This window comes from Tupaia chinensis, unplaced genomic scaffold (assembly GCF_000334495.1).
Source record: "Tupaia chinensis unplaced genomic scaffold, TupChi_1.0 Scaffold143819_1, whole genome shotgun sequence".
In the NCBI taxonomy this organism is placed as follows: domain Eukaryota; kingdom Metazoa; phylum Chordata; class Mammalia; order Scandentia; family Tupaiidae; genus Tupaia; species Tupaia belangeri.
In genome coordinates this window covers 46,618-64,038 of record NW_006203669.1, presented here as the reverse complement: position 1 = coordinate 64,038, position 17,421 = coordinate 46,618, and the positions used below count along the sequence as shown (strand labels likewise).

General features: G+C 41.7%; 1 protein-coding gene across 1 annotated transcript in view; it reads left to right on the top strand.

Moving 5' to 3' along the window:
- Positions 1-16,709, top strand: part of GRXCR1 (glutaredoxin and cysteine rich domain containing 1) — a 71,643-nt gene extending 54,934 nt beyond the window's left edge. The window contains 2 exon segments of the mRNA XM_027766993.1: positions 5,359-5,424; positions 16,530-16,709. Of these exon segments, the coding sequence (XP_027622794.1) occupies positions 5,359-5,424; positions 16,530-16,709 (246 nt within the window).
- Positions 16,710-17,421: the final 712 nt, after the last annotated feature.

Genomic DNA, 17,421 nt, shown 5'->3' with positions numbered 1-17,421 from the left:
ACCTTACCGATGCTTACTTCAAGAAAAAGAAACTGCGGAAGCCCAGACACCAGGAAGGTGAGATCTTCGACACAGAGAAGGAGAAATACGAGATTTCAAAGCAGCGCAAGATTGATCAGAAAGCTGTGGATTTGCAAATTTTACCAAAAATCAAAGCTGTTCCTCAGCTCCAGGGCTACCTGCGATCCGTGTTTGCCCTTACAAATGGAGTTTATCCTCACAAATTGGTGTTCTAGATTTTCTTTTGCCAAGAACCTAATTAAATAGCTGATCATATATTAAAAAAAAAAAGAAAAAGAAATGAATGAATGACCATTCATTGCACATTCATGGATTAAAAATGGTGGGGAAAGGTTCCAGACTTCCTAGTGGACAAGGGGCTGATTTCCTTTGCCATCTTTTTCATATTCCTTGAAGGTGTGAGTCTCTTCCACCTACAAGAAGAAATATACACATGCACTCTCTTTGCCTGCGAAGCTTGTTACGTATAAGATGAAGTGGCTCATTCCCACGTTACAGCTCACTTGGTTCAGAATTTTAAGGTGTGAAGCATTTGGCGGAGGTAGATTTAATTTCATGTATCGAAGGGTAATGAGATAGATCTTTTCCTGGCTTCCACGAAGCAGTCTAAATAACTGAATAAGACATGGGATTGAGAAACAAAATGAACTGGGACACTTTATAGCTTCACTGGCACATTCATTGTGGATATGAAGTCATTGCAGAGAAAGCTTTTATTCACTTGAACTTCTTGGGCACCTAGTCAACACTGAATCCTAACCATGGACTCTCATATTCCCATGGTAGGAGTGTGTGATCGGAACCCTTTTCCTCACTGACACGGTTACATCAGTGAGCAACGAACATGCATGACAGAGTGGAAAAAGTGCACATCAGCCCTGAACTGATGAACTGAAGCATCTTATGCCTGTTCCTTGTTCTCTTCAGATTTCATTTCATTTTAAAAATTGAGACAACAATGCCGACTTTGCACTGAGGACTAAAAGAGTCCCTTTCTATAAAGCACTTAACATGACTCAACATTACTATAATTTTCAGAATTGTAGTATTTAAAACATCTACCAGGAACATTTCCGTAGATATTCTAGAAGTCTTGGTAAACTATGGCAGGAAATTGAATGATCGATTAATTTCCACTAGTGTGCAATGGAAAGATGGAGTTAGACATAAAAAGTAATAAACTTGTGTGTGATATTCTTAGCTAAACACCAACCATGAAAAGATTATTTCCCCAGAATGTCAATGCTTATGGAAATGCTCACTCTCTCAGTTTGAGTCCTGGACCTGGTGGCTTAAAATCACGCTGGGCACGTGTGCATGTGTGCCCAAGATCCCGAGAGGAGAATGGAGGAGAAGGGATTGCAGTGTGGCCATTCCCCCTGGGGGGTGATTTCTTGCTTTCAGTCTCTCTGTCTCTCTCTTTCTGGCGAGCGCATGCTCCCTATAGCAAAGACCTCTCCAAAAAAAAAAAAAAAATTACTGATCTTCTATGCTTTGTTTTCCAGTGTTAAGGAGTTCTGTCTTCTCTTGAGTTGTGGACAGGTCCATGTACCTGCTATTCAAACAGAATCTTAACCTATTTCCTGGCTTTAAGTATAAAACAACTTTCTCTTAACATAGTTTGATTTTGATTTATTAAAGCTAAAAACTGCCTTTCTTGAAATTAAAAAATGTATTTATAAACACCTATTTAGTAACCACAGTAAGCTATATAGCCTCAGCTATGTGCTATTTCATAGTATAGTCTTTCTATCCCGAGTTTCATGCCTAATGTCAGCTTGTGTTCACAGATATGTATCTATCAGCTACATTTACTATGGAAAGTATTTAGATTAATTAAGATATTTTGTGAATGAATACAATGAGGGAAAGAATAAAGGAATGGAAATATATATACAAGAAACAAGCAATGGAAAATTATTTGTTGATGACAACATGTAGGATTAAGCCCCTTTGCAGTGTATTCTGGCTGTAAAATCACATTTTGGATGCTGTGGTGATGCTCAGTGAAAGTATGTAAAATAAATAAATAAAAATAAATAAAAGTAATGCACTAGGTCCTTCCTTGGCGCCCCGATTCTGTTCTGAACACCTGACTAGGGTGAGGTGCGTCGGTGACAGGAGAGCAGGGCAGTGCGCGTGGGAGAGCTGCTCTGATACATTCAATTTCTTGCTAGGCATCGTGGTGCGTTTTCTCTCATTCACGAAAAATGAGGTATATATTCTCCTTCCTGCCTTCGTTCCTGTACCGAATCCCCCAGAGGCTTTTTTCATTTTAGCTTCGCCGACTCTTAAAAGAAAGAGAACGGAGCCCAACTAACATATTACCAGTTATTTCCAAGTTTCAGGCTTTAATGTTTTGTCAGAGTGCTTTCATTACCTCTGTTCTTCCTTTAGGTGCGTCATGCCTGTATTATTGCCAAAACTGGCAGGAAGGAGAGGAGCATACTCTGCCTCAGAGGTTGCATAGGCGTGTATTCTCATAGCTCTGCGTATTCATCCATAGTGCTTTTTAATACATCAACTTGACATTTCCCATGGCGATTAAGATGACATGAATTACATGATACACGGAGTGAAACAACAAACTAGGGCTCTTCATAGGTTGCTCCCCTACCTTAGGAACCTCACCCAGTCTTCAAGGTCTTGGACAAAAGCCACCAACTTCACAAAACCTCCCCTCAATAAGCAGATTTCCCCCTGTTGTGATTTCTCAACCCACCAATTTCTTTTTTCTTCATTAAGCTTTTGGCACGTACTTGTTGTTCTAAATGATGGTTTACTTGTCCGTGTTTATGTAAAAATAGCTTGTAACATCCTTAACTGGGATCTTTTTATTTTTTAAATGAGTCTTTGTGTTTTCCACCCTGCTTAGCACAAACAGGAATCTAAAAATAGTTTTGTTTTGTTTAAAATTGACAGAGGTTGCCTGTGCTCGTCAGAGAAAAAGAGAGACACAGAGAGAGAAAGCACCCCTCTCCCCCATGGAGTGTGGTCACACTGCAACCCCTTATTGTCCAGTTTTCCTTCCTGTTAAGATTTGGGGCATGCACACACATGCATCTGATGTGTTTTCTTTTTTTTTTTTTGGAGAGGTTTTTGCTATAGGGCGCGTGCACTCACCAGGCAGACAGAGAGAGATAGAGAGGCAGAAAGCGAGAAATCACCCCCCAGGGGGGATGGCCACACCACAATCCCTTCTCCTCCATTCTCCTCTCGGGATCTTGGGCATGCACACACACGTGAGTTTTAAGCCACCAGGTCCGGGACTCGAACTGCGGTCGACTATATGGGAGTCCATAGCCATTATGCTATTTTTTTGCATAGCCATTATGCTAACCGCTGAACCCACATCTGGTGTGTTTTCAATCCACAGGGGCTGAGATTCAGACCATGGTTGGCCAAGTTGAAGATAGTCTCACCACTAGGCTCTGAGACTGGCCTTCCAAAACATTCATTGTATGATGGTATTTCTCCCTGTCTTGTTCATTGATCAAAACTAGACTCACCGCCTACTCTGAGCCAGAAACTGTGGTTTCCGGGCACACAGTATGGACCAGGCAGATGTGGTCTCTGCCTTTGGTCAGAAAGAATGACTCCAATCTTCCTCCCTCTCTTTTCATGGTTCTGTGTTGAGAAGTAGAGTGGGAGAATGTGAGAAGAGGCTGGAAATGAAAGGAAAATAGGGTATTTGCAGGAAATGTGATGAGTTTGTTGGAACGTGCTCACATGACCCCCTTTCTCAGGTTTTTGCAGTACAGCTTTCAAAGTGAATGACATCATCTTTGGCATCCGTCTCCCAACTGTTCAAATTCCTTCTCTGCTTCCTACTTGGGTGGCCTTGGAATTGTTTAATCTCATGGACATTCAATTTCTGCTAATAGAGTCTACTACATCAAATTAGATGATGTTTGTTGCCGCCTCACAAGACAAGGGGATTTCAAGAAGTTCAAGAGCCAGTCCCTGGCCTTGAGAATCCCCACATGGCCAATGACAGTGCAAATCCGAGCCCTGGCAGCTTGAAAAACTCAGTGGTGAATGTATGCGCATGTCCAGAAAGCTGAAGGAGGGAGAAACAGAGGAGGAATTGTGGTGTGATCTTGCCCCATTAGAGAATACTCTCTCTCTCTTTCTTTCTCTCTCTGATAAGTGCATGTGCCCTCTAGCAACCCAAAATACCCGCCCCCCAAAAAAAAACACAAAATATAAAATATAAAAAATACAAAATATAAAACAAAACAACTCAGGGATAAATGGAATTAAAATATGAATTAAGGGGCCAACGGGTGGCATAGTGATTAAGGAGCTGGATTCCCACATAGCTGACTGTGGTTTAAGTCCCCGAATCCTGGACCTGGCAGCTTGAAACTCTTGCCAGGTGCATGTGCGTGCATGCCTAGAATCCCAACAGGAGAATGGGGAAGGGATTGTCATGGAGCCATCCCCCTGGGGGGTGATCTCTCACTTTCTCTCTTTCTGTCTCTCTGGCAAGTGCATGTGCCCTACTAGCAAAAATCTCTGCAAAAAAAAAAAAAAAAAGAAAGAAAAAAATATTATTTAATATTGGTGCAAACAATTGTGAATTTTATGCAGCTTTTTTTTTTTTTTGGAGAGGCTTTTTGCTATAGGGCATGTGTGGTTGCCACAAAGAGAGAGACAGAGAGACAGAAAATGAGAAATCACTCCCCAGGGGGGATGGTCACGCTGCAATCCCTTCTCCTCCATTCTCCTCTTGGGATCTTGGGCATGAGTTTAAGCCACCGGGTCCTGGACTCAAACTGCGGTCGACTATGTGGGAGTCCAGCAACATAGCCATTATGCTTACTGCTGGTCCCAATCCCATGCAGTTTTTTTTTTAAATTTACATTTCATGAATGATTACAAGTCTCATATGTACTCAATAATATTGGTGGTTACTATTGCCACTATCATTAGCTGCTATAATCATTACGTTCTGTCTAGGGATTCTTGAAGTAGGGAAAAGACAACTCAGTCTAGAAATTTGCTCAAAGTCTCCCTTTGCTAAATGGTAGAGCTGGCTCCAGGCTCCTTGAACAGCTACGAAGGGTGTGCTGGATCCTACCACACCTGGGCCATTCAGAGCTTACCTCCTACCCACACCCTGTCTCTGGTCTGCAGTAAGTCCTACTAGATGTGAGAGTATATAACAGTAAAGAGAAATTTCTCCTCTTTGGTCTTCTGGTTGTAAGTTTACTCAGGACTGAAGGGAAGAATTGTGTTTATTAGTTTTTTGCTTACGCTTTCCTGGATACAGCTTTGTGTTCTCAAATACTAACAAAATGGATTTTCTTCCCCCTTCCTCTCTCTTGTTAATAGGGTGCTGAGAAAATTTTGTCAATGAATGAATCAGGAGAACTACAAGACCTTTTAACCAAAATTGAGGTAACTGTGCTTCTAGCAACTTATTTTTAATAATCAATATGTTGTACACATTCCGATAGTAACTAGGTTTTCCTAATTGAATCACTGTCCCTACCACCCCAGTGTTCTGGAGAATATGTTCATTGGGTACATGTGGCCATTTTAATTTGATGTCACCTGCCATGACGATAGGGTGCCTTTAATATTAGCATAACAACGTCATGCTATTAGATGAACATTTTAGTCAACTTTATTCCAGTCTAATTCTCTGTAACAGAGACCTTGATGAGGTGTTCTAAGCCAGGCAATTATCTTGAAGCCCTTTAAGTATTTTTCATTGAAACTACTTTATTTTTCTAATGGAGCTGCTCAATACTTCTAAAGATTAAAGAAAAATTTGTTTCTCCCCCAAAAAAGCACATTTTAATTTTTATTTCTAGACTTATAATGCAGCATCAGGCAAATAATGCATCAAATTAGGATGCAATCAGGAAACTCTTAATCTCTCTTTGCTAAATTATTGTATCAGCCTGCATCTCCCTATATGTAGGAAGATCAAATAATTTATCATCTAGATGGGGACACTTTGAGAGTGAAAGAATGCATTAACAACCATGCTGGGACAGCAAACATGAAATAGGACTCTCCCAGGAGAACGATGCCAGATGGTCTCCTAGTATCTAAATGCCACTGCTAGCTCTTCTTGGAATGATCTTCTTCACTAATCTCATTTCTGATTCTCTACCATGCCTTCCACTTCAATCAAAAGTAAGGACTATGTGGTATCTCTGTTTTCTCACTACTCTGCTATAGGGCGTGCACTCGCCAGACAGACAGAGAGATACATAGAGACAGAAAGTGAGAAATCACCTCCCAGGGGGGATGGTCACGCCGTAATCCCTTCTCCTCCATTCTCCTCTCAGGATCCTGGGCACGCACGCACATGTGCCCGGCGTGAGTTTTAAGCCACCGGGTCCAGGATGCGAACCACAGTGGATCACGTGGGAGTCCAGTAACATAGCCATTACGCTAACTGCTGGTTCCCTCACTACTCTGCTTTGGGCCAGCCATTCTGTTTGCCTGGGATGTTGTTATTCCATTTCCTCATTTCCCTCCACCATCTTTCAGGCCCGTCTGTAGTATCACTCCTCCAAAAATGCATTTCTGATCTCATTCACCTTAAATGCCTATAACCTTTTTGTTGTTGTTGTTGGGGGAGTTGTTAAAGTCTTCCTTGTATTCTATTTTTTGGTGGGATATTGGACTCACGTCCTCAATGAACTATATGCTCATTTATTTTCTCAGCAAGTTGGCCAGGCACAGAGGTATTTTGTAAGCATTTTGTCAAGCATTTGCTGTATTAAACTGTTAAATCTAGTTATAAACATGAACACACACACACACACAATCACAGGTGAATTATCCATAGGTGATTACATGCCGTGGGTAAGCCTGCTTCATGGATAATCTGGATGATGAAATCTCTGGTCACAGAGGCTTAAACAGGCTGCTTCCCCTATGATAGGATACTTAAGGAACTCTCTTATTCCTACTGAGATGGGATCAAATAATATCTGAAATAGAAAACAATGAGCCTGGTGTGCAGACAGCTCGGTGGACTGGTGCATGGGAGGTCACCACGTTGCACTCTGGAGTGGGAACAGGCCTGAGCAAGAACTGAGCTGAGACCCCATCATTGTTTTTCAGTTATGAATATTAGCAATTCGATTCCATGAAAGGTCAAAGGACATCGTTCTTTTCAAGGTCTACTAGCTATAACCTCCTGAGCCAATTACTTGACCTCACATCCCTTGATGGTGAATTGATGCAAAAACATTTCTGACATAACAGCAATATCTTAGTCATCAGGCAGTATCAACAGATGACTATCTCCAGGCCTGCGCCAGGAGATGGCAGTCATAACCAGAAGTAACAGGAATCAGAGTCACAATGATCTCTTCCTCTATTCTTAAGGAATGGTATCAGACCATTAAAAATATGATGCATGTTTTGAGAAGAAGACGCCTTCATGGCTCCTGAGAACTAGTGATTTCAGGGAAAAAAGAGAAATGAAGATTTTTTTACTGATAATTCAGCCTCCAGCCCACAAACCTTAGTGGTAGGGAGCCCCTCTAGCCTTCTCTCTGTCTCTGTCCCTGTCTCTGTCTCTCTCTGCCTCTGTCTCTGTCTTCTCATTTTTTGGTAATTTTTCCTTTTTGAAATTTTTTAAGGTAAAGTATTCTCTTGGCTTTCAGTCACTCCTTTATCTTGCTAATAATCTCCTTTTCCCCTCCCATCCAGGAGAGGCAAGGGACAGGCCTTCAGAAGAAGACTCCTCCATGGCTCCTGGAAACTAGTGATTTTGCGTAGTGCACTTGCTTGCCGTGTGTTCTTTAATTTTTCGCTTTTGTTTTTAAAATTTTCTTTCCTTTTCTCTCTGTTTCTTTGTTGTTTTTCTCTCTCTCTCTCTCCTTTTCTTTTTCTTTTATCTCATCACTCTGCTTTTTTTAATCTCATCATTCTGCTCCTCAATCTCCATTCACTGTGTTTCTAGATGGATCTAAGAGAACTATTAGGGTTAACATATTTCTCAATATCCACTGAATCTGCTGCACAAATGGATAAAAATGGAACGGCAAAGAGATTCCAGATCACCTCCTTCTGCATGCTCCTGAACACTCAGATTGAACTACAAGAATTAGGGAGAAACACACTATCTATCAGATGACTAGAAGTCACCACAGGGCCACAAAATATATGGAAAAGCAAGAAAATACCTCTCCTCCAAGAGGAAAGAATAACTCCTCTTCATCCACAGACAGTTCAATGGGAATCATGGAAATGTCTGATAAAGAATTTAGAATATTCATAATGACAAAGCTAACAGAGAAGGAAGACAAGAGAGAAAAACTGAGGAAGAGGCAGGATAAAGGAGCTGACAAGTTCCAAGAGGTGAGGAAATTCTTGCAAGATCTAAAAGAGGAATTACACACTTTAAAAAAGAATCAAATGGACCTGTTAGAGATGAAGGCTTTAATACAGGAAGGCAAAACCTCCCCTGAAGATATTAAATGCAGACTAGATCATACAGAAAATAGAATCTCAGACGTAGAAGAGAAAATTTCTGGCCTAGAAAAATCCACCCCAGACACTGAGAAAATTGCCCCCAAAATGAGAATAATATACGAGAAATACTAGATACCATCAAATGTCCAAACATCCATATAGTTGATATCCCAGAAGGCAAAGAGATACATAAGGGCATTGATAATCTATTCCATAAAATCCTGTAAGAAAATTTTCCAAACCTAGAAAGCCACTCAAAATCTAGTCCCAAGAAATACAAAGGACCCCAAATAGAATCAACTCAAGAAGATTTTCTCCAAAACACATTATAGGAGGATTGACCAAAATCACAGACAAAGACAAGATACTAAGATGGGCAAGAGAAAAATGGCAAGTTACCTACAAAGGACATCCCATCAGGCTGACAGCGGACCTCTCATCAGAAACAATGTGAGCGAGGAAAGAATGGGAAAATATATTCAAAATGTTAAGGGAACAGCAATTTCAACCAAGAATACTGTACCCAGTAAGATTATCTTTCATATGGGAAGAAAAGACAAGAACATTCTCAGATAAACAAAACCTGAAAGAATTTACCTACACCAGACCAGCTCTCTAAGAAGTTCTCTAGGGAGTGCTCTACCAGTAAAATTAAATACAGACACACAGAAATAAGAGTTCAAAAACTAAGAAAATGGCCAACTTAATCACAGGGACAAGTCCGGAGTTGAATATTATATCCCAGAATTTAATCAGGAAGATCAAACCACGACAGACAATAGATTAAGTACATGAGACTAAACTGGTGAAATAGCATTTTATGACTTTTGACTACAACTTTGCTGATTTTCTTCTAGGCTTTGTTTTCTGGTTTTAAGGATTTTTGTCTTGTCTTGAGCTGCCGATAGGTTCATGTACTTACTATTTGAACACAATCCTAACCTGTTTTCAGGCTTTAAGTTTTAAGCAACTTTCCTTAGCATTTATTTGATTTATTAAAGTTAAAACTGATTTTCTTGAAATTACCAGCTGAACTTGCTATTGAAAGTAGCTGGATCAGGACCAGCAGTTAGCATAATAGCTATGTTGCTGGACTCTCGTGTAGTCAACCGTGATTCGAGTCCCAGACCTGCTGGCTTAAACTCACACCAGGTGCATGTGTGTGCGTGCCCAAGATCCTGAGAGGAGAATGTAGGAGAAGGGATTGCAACATGGCCATGCCCCCCATCCCCAGGAGGTGATTTCTCATTTTCTGTCTCTGTCTCTCTTGTCCTGGCGAGTGCTCGTGCCCCATTGCAAAAACCTCTCCAAAAAAAGAAAAAAAAATGCTTCAGAAAAATAAAAAAGCCCATGGAACTACGTGTAATGGAAAAACTATATATGAATTTCAAAACGTTTTTGTACCAGAACAAATTCATACTTTAATTGTAAAAAAATTTAAAAAAGAAAAGAAAAATGCTCTAATTTCTGATCTTAAGGAAGATACTAAGACTCTTGATCCCGTTTCTATGTTAAGTAGCTGAGGATAAGGTTTTCATATTACTGAGATTTGAGTTTGTGCTATGAAGGGGGTGTAGTTTTCGGTCTTTCATGAACTCCTCCCTTGTACTCTTCCCTACCTGGTCTTTGCTACACACTTGAGAATTATGTGTGCTTCACTTTGGATGCCTACAGTATGAAAAAACCCTGCTCAAAAACCCGCAAGCGGGGCTAGGATTTAGTTAAGAGAACAGAGAAATCTCTACTTCATCTCTCTCCTCCATATCTTGCCCACTACCTGGTTAGTGGAGGACATTCAATAAATCTATGCAGAATGAGTGAGTGGGATGGTCTTACCAATTGAATATCACTTTCTCTTTTTTTTTTTTTTTTTTTTAAGTTTGTTATAAGGTATATGTACTTGCTGGAGAGAGAAAGAAATCTATGTTTTTAAATTTTTTATGTTTTTTTTTTAGAATGATTTTTGCTATAGGGCATGTGCACAGAGAGACAAAAAGCAAGAAATCGACCCCCGGAGGGGATGGCCATGCTGCAGTCCCTTCTCCTCCAGTCTCCTCTCTGGAGTTTGGGCATGCACACACATGTGCCTAGTGGGAGTTTTAAACTGCCGGGTCCAGGATTCAAACCATGGTCCACTATGTGGGAGTTCAGAGATATAACCATTATGCCATCTGGTGGTCCCAAGATATTGAAATAATTTATACTGCTTGATTAATAGCTACTGCCCTGAGATGATCAAATATCTGTCAATACATGTCAAATCTCTGGCAGTTCCTGCCCTATAAGGTTGACAGATAAAATACAGGATGACCACTTACATTTAAATTTCAGATAAATTATGAATAATTTTACAGTTTTAATATGTCCCATGCAATATTTGGGACATACTTAAACAAACATTATTTGCAGTCTTTCAGGCATTTACATTTAACTGGGCATCCCGCATCCTTGTTTTGTACATTTGACGAGTCTGTTCTCCTAGGAACCCAGCCCTGTTCACAACCCAGCAGTAGTGAGTGATGTCCTGGACTCAGGGAGCTTCAGGTCCCTTCTCCTGTCCTCGGCCAGCCCAGTGTCAATTCCACAGGGTTGGTGCACTCAATGTGCATGCTATTAAACATTTTGACAATGGCTTCCTGTCAGAGCCATTGGGAATGTCAAGGGTTTGTCTACATTGTCTTATTCTTTGGAAAACTCGTAAAAATCAAAACAAAACAAAACAAAAAAACACCATACTAATTCTTCTGTGTTTTACTTTTAAAGTACTTGTGGTTTTTACCTGCCATTTGAGTTTGTTTATAGTGAAAGAATATTTTTTCTAAAGATATTTTAATATCATATAAAATTTAACTCAAGGGACCAGCAGGTAGCATGGTGGTTAAGGCACTTGGTTGACTCTGTGGTTCGAGTCCTAGGCCAGCAGCTTGGAAAAACCAACTAGACACATGTGCATGTTTGCCCAACATCTTGAGAGAAGAATAGAGGAGAAATAATTGTGGCATGGTCATCCCCTTTGAGGAGTGATTTCTTACTTTCCCCACCTTTCAGTCTCTCTCCAGTGAGCGTGTTTGCCCTGTGGCAAAAATCTAAATAAATAAATAATTTAACTCCAGTGCATCTTTTTTTCAGGCAGCTTCTTGCACAAAGAAATGACTAAAAGCCACTCCTGAAGTAGACAAATCACTGTACATAATCTATCTTCCACAATCTTCACACACTTCCTCATTTGTTCCTTTATATCGGCAGTCACTACTTTCCATCCAAGAAATCTGTGCCACTAAAATGAGTTTTCACGTGAGTTTTGGCACCTTGATACAATAGCTAAGCCAACTGTAATTGTAAGCAAATCTTGTGATACATAGAAAATACGTATCTGAAAAATGAAATATATAGCTGCAGGCAACCATATGCACAATGTTCGTGTTTCAAAATACATTACACGGGCTAGTATGTATGAAAGAGTATTTATTTCCTGCAGAAAACGTTCTTACAGTTGTATATGCTGGGTAAATGGTTGGTTCATACAGGTTAAGCAGGTTCCTTTTCAGTTGGATATTTTTTTTAAATGTGACTTTAAGGTATTTATCATGGTAGTGTGTAAGAAAAGTTTATATCAGAATTTTTTTTTGTAGAGGTTTTTTCCTATAGGGTGTGTGCGCTTGCCAGAAAGACAGAGAGAGACAGAGAGACAGAAAGGGAGAAATCACCCTCCAGGGGGGATGATCACACCACAATCCCTTCTCCTCCATTCTCCTCTCGGGATCTTGGGCATGCACGCACACGCACCCGGCATGAGTTTAAGCCACCGGGTCTGGGACTCGAACCGTGATCAACTACATGGGAATCTAGCGACATAGCTATTACACTGACTGCTAGTCCCATATCAGAATGTTAAACACAGCATAAGATTAGAAATCTTTTGACTGGAGAAGGTCCAGAAAAAAAGAAGAGGAAGAGATTTTATATAGAAAGTACACAGGATAGCAAATAAACACATTTGAAGCATATTTAGAAATCATCTCCAACTATCAAATTGTGGAGTAGAAATGCAAGCTTTAAAAATATAATAGATGATATAACCTTATATGACTTATAAGACAAGATACTGAGATGAGAAGACACAAATTGGTCACTTTATTTTGGCAATTTTTCTTTTCACGAAGACAGGACTTCAAACATTGTTGTAAATCCCCATTTTGCAAGTTAAGAGGCTTAGCATCCATTCATTTCCCTTCTATGTGTATTCATTCTATGGCTCCAAATCTCCCTTCTCCCAGACTTCGGACTTAAGAGAAACCTCTACTGCAAAGGTTACACGCTTTAAAATGCAACTAGAAAGGCATATGAGCAAGTTTCAAGCTATTATTTTCAACATACTCCCTAGTTGTTTTTATTCTGCAACTAGAGATACTTCATCTTTGCATAGAGTAGAAACGTTGATAGCTACTGGGGAAAATTTTATGGACTTGCAAAATGCCCCAGGGATTTCTGTATCTGTCTCCATAAACATGAAGTGAGGATAATGATGCTCAAATTATGCCGCTACTGAAGCCAGTATCAGTACTGGAGAGGACCGAGTGAGGAAAGAGTCTATCTGAGAATGCATTTGGAAGCACTCTGCAGAAATAAAACATTCAAAATGTTCAATACAGCAATGGATCTTCCCTTCCTAGTGCAACCTTCCACTCCTTAGCATTTAGTTTTGTGTTTTTCAGACCTGCTGTTACTGGTAGTATTCTATAAATGAAGATAAAAAGCTGTTAAATGATACTAAAGAGAAAGTTAAAGTATTTTCTTTAAATACAAATAACCATCCAGAATTATTTGGCTTGTAAATATATGAAATGATTTCATATGATGATTTTTTTCTTTTTTTTTTCTTTTTTTTTTTTTTTTTTTTTTTTTTTTTTTTTTTTTTTTTTGGAGAGGTTTTTGCTACAGAAAGACAGAGAAAGACAGAGAGATGGAAAGTGAGAAATCACCCCCCCCCAGGGGGATGGCCACACCACAATCCCTTCTCCTTCATTCTCCTCTCGGGATCTTGGGCACGCATGGACATGCTCCCGACGTCAGTTTAAGACACCGGGTCTGGAACTCAAACTGCTGTTGACTACATGGGAGTCCTGTGACATAGCTGTTATGCTAACTGCTGGTCCAGCTCCCATCAACTTTTTTGGAGAGGATTTTTTTTTGCTATAGGACACGGGTGTTCACCCGACAGAGAGAGACAGAGAGATAGAAAGCGAGAAATCCCCCCCCAGGGGGGATGGCCACGCCGCAATCCCTTCTCCTCCATTCTCCTCTCAGGATCTTGGGCACGCATGGACATGCTCCCGACGTCAGTTTAAGACACCGGGTCTGGAACTCAAACTGCTGTTGACTACATGGGAGTCCTGTGACATAGCTGTTATGCTAACTGCTGGTCCAGCTCCCATCAACTTTTTTGGAGAGGATTTTTTTTTGCTATAGGACACGGGTGTTCACCCGACAGAGAGAGACAGAGAGATAGAAAGCGAGAAATCCCCCCCCAGGGGGGATGGCCACGCCGCAATCCCTTCTCCTCCATTCTCCTCTCAGGATCTTGGGCACGCATGGACATGCTCCCGACGTCAGTTTAAGACACCGGGTCTGGAACTCAAACTGCTGTTGACTACATGGGAGTCCTGTGACATAGCTGTTATGCTAACTGCTGGTCCAGCTCCCATCAACTTTTTTGGAGAGGATTTTTTTTTGCTATAGGACACGGGTGTTCACCCGACAGAGAGAGACAGAGAGATAGAAAGCGAGAAATCCCCCCCCAGGGGGGATGGCCACGCCGCAATCCCTTCTCCTCCATTCTCCTCTCAGGATCTTGGGCACGCATGGACATGCTCCCGACGTCAGTTTAAGACACCGGGTCTGGAACTCAAACTGCTGTTGACTACATGGGAGTCCTGTGACATAGCTGTTATGCTAACTGCTGGTCCAGCTCCCATCAACTTTTTTGGAGAGGATTTTTTTTTGCTATAGGACACGGGTGTTCACCCGACAGAGAGAGACAGAGAGATAGAAAGCGAGAAATCCCCCCCCAGGGGGGATGGCCACGCCGCAATCCCTTCTCCTCCATTCTCCTCTCAGGATCTTGGGCACGCATGGACATGCTCCCGACGTCAGTTTAAGACACCGGGTCTGGAACTCAAACTGCTGTTGACTACATGGGAGTCCTGTGACATAGCTGTTATGCTAACTGCTGGTCCAGCTCCCATCAACTTTTTTGGAGAGGATTTTTTTTTGCTATAGGACACGGGTGTTCACCCGACAGAGAGAGACAGAGAGATAGAAAGCGAGAAATCCCCCCCCAGGGGGGATGGCCACGCCGCAATCCCTTCTCCTCCATTCTCCTCTCAGGATCTTGGGCACGCATGGACATGCTCCCGACGTCAGTTTAAGACACCGGGTCTGGAACTCAAACTGCTGTTGACTACATGGGAGTCCTGTGACATAGCTGTTATGCTAACTGCTGGTCCAGCTCCCATCAACTTTTTTGGAGAGGATTTTTTTTTGCTATAGGACACGGGTGTTCACCCGACAGAGAGAGACAGAGAGATAGAAAGCGAGAAATCCCCCCCCAGGGGGGATGGCCACGCCGCAATCCCTTCTCCTCCATTCTCCTCTCAGGATCTTGGGCACGCATGGACATGCTCCCGACGTCAGTTTAAGACACCGGGTCTGGAACTCAAACTGCTGTTGACTACATGGGAGTCCTGTGACATAGCTGTTATGCTAACTGCTGGTCCAGCTCCCATCAACTTTTTTGGAGAGGATTTTTTTTTGCTATAGGACACGGGTGTTCACCCGACAGAGAGAGACAGAGAGATAGAAAGCGAGAAATCCCCCCCCAGGGGGGATGGCCACGCCGCAATCCCTTCTCCTCCATTCTCCTCTCAGGATCTTGGGCACGCATGGACATGCTCCCGACGTCAGTTTAAGACACCGGGTCTGGAACTCAAACTGCTGTTGACTACATGGGAGTCCTGTGACATAGCTGTTATGCTAACTGCTGGTCCAGCTCCCATCAACTTTTTTGGAGAGGATTTTTTTTTGCTATAGGACACGGGTGTTCACCCGACAGAGAGAGACAGAGAGATAGAAAGCGAGAAATCCCCCCCCAGGGGGGATGGCCACGCCGCAATCCCTTCTCCTCCATTCTCCTCTCAGGATCTTGGGCACGCATGGACATGCTCCCGACGTCAGTTTAAGACACCGGGTCTGGAACTCAAACTGCTGTTGACTACATGGGAGTCCTGTGACATAGCTGTTATGCTAACTGCTGGTCCAGCTCCCATCAACTTTTTTGGAGAGGATTTTTTTTTGCTATAGGACACGGGTGTTCACCCGACAGAGAGAGACAGAGAGATAGAAAGCGAGAAATCCCCCCCCAGGGGGGATGGCCACGCCGCAATCCCTTCTCCTCCACTCTCCTCTCGGGATCTTGGGCATGCACGCACACGCACCCGGCATGAGTTTAAGCCACCAGGTCCGGGACTCGAACCGAGGTCGACTATGGGGGAGTCCAGCGACATAGCCATTACACTAACTGCTGGTTCCCCCATCAAATTTTTGTAAAGCATCAGTGATTTCCATTACACTCTTCAGCATCAATATGATTGTTTTTGCTTCAGTGCTCTGCTAGGGATTCTTTTCAATCTAATGTCTCCTCTTTCTCAGTACCTCAAACCAGATCCTGTTCAGATATGTTATAACAAGTTGGTACAATTTTATTTTGGTGCTAAAGTTCGTGAAATCCATGCATAGCTTTTTCACACTATGCAGAAGCCCTCTTATGTACCTTTAACCTAAAATTCACCAGGCTTTAAAACTCAAGTCTCTGCTATAGCTGGCCAGCAGGGAGCCGGAGGAGGACTTTGGCTAATTTCTTCCCTGGGTCTAAGACGTACCGGTGAGAGGTGATTTCAAATGCATCACGCCAATTCACAGTACTGAAAGATGGGAAGGCTTGTTGAGCCGTCATGCTAACACTTTGTTTCTTTACTCTCTTGTCCCCCTTCCCCCTTACACAGAGAGTGCAGCACCCACACGAGTGTCCCTCCTGTGGAGGTTTCGGCTTTATTCCATGCTCTGTGTGCCATGGGAGCAAGATGTCAGTGTTCCGAAACTGCTTTACGGACTCTTTCAAAGCCCTGAAGTGCACGGCTTGCAATGAGAACGGTCTTCAGCGTTGTAAAAACTGTGGGGGGTAGTCAGAGCTTCTGCCCAGGAAAAGTCTCATTTTATTAACTGAAGGCAAGACAGTAATTTAGTTTATACTTTTTTTTTAAAATAAAACTGTTTATGGGTTAATCAATAAACAACTTTGTTTAATATAATTGACTTTGCTTTGAATTTTTGTGATGGTCATTTTTATTGACTTATTAAATAAATGTTTATTTAACAACTACTGTATGTCAAGTCCTGGTTTCAAATAGGAATTATGGAGTAGTCAATGCCATTCCATAATAGCCAAGTCTTCTTCCCTAGATGTGCTTTATTTTCTACATAAAAGACAAAATATATCTAATGATGTCTACTGCAATATCATCCTACTGTCTAGGAAGAGTTAGTGAAAATCTTGGCATACATAACACATATATCTAGGCATGCCTCAGCTGCAGAGAACAAGAGAGTTGTGGATAGCAGGAAACAGTATGATCCTATTTATACTTAGGCAGTAGAATTTTTTAAGCTGTAGAATTATCTTGAAGCTGATGTGTTAATATTAAATCACTGATGTTATTTGACAAATGTCTTGGTAATGATACCAAGCTGCTGGAAGATTTATTTCAATTGTTTTTGTTAGCACATACCTTGTGCCACTGTCGCTAACTGCTCTTCAAAAATGTTGTTCTTTATTGTCCTCTTGAGCTAGACACAAGAGCACTATCTGATTTGAACACATAGTTGGTAACGTTAGCA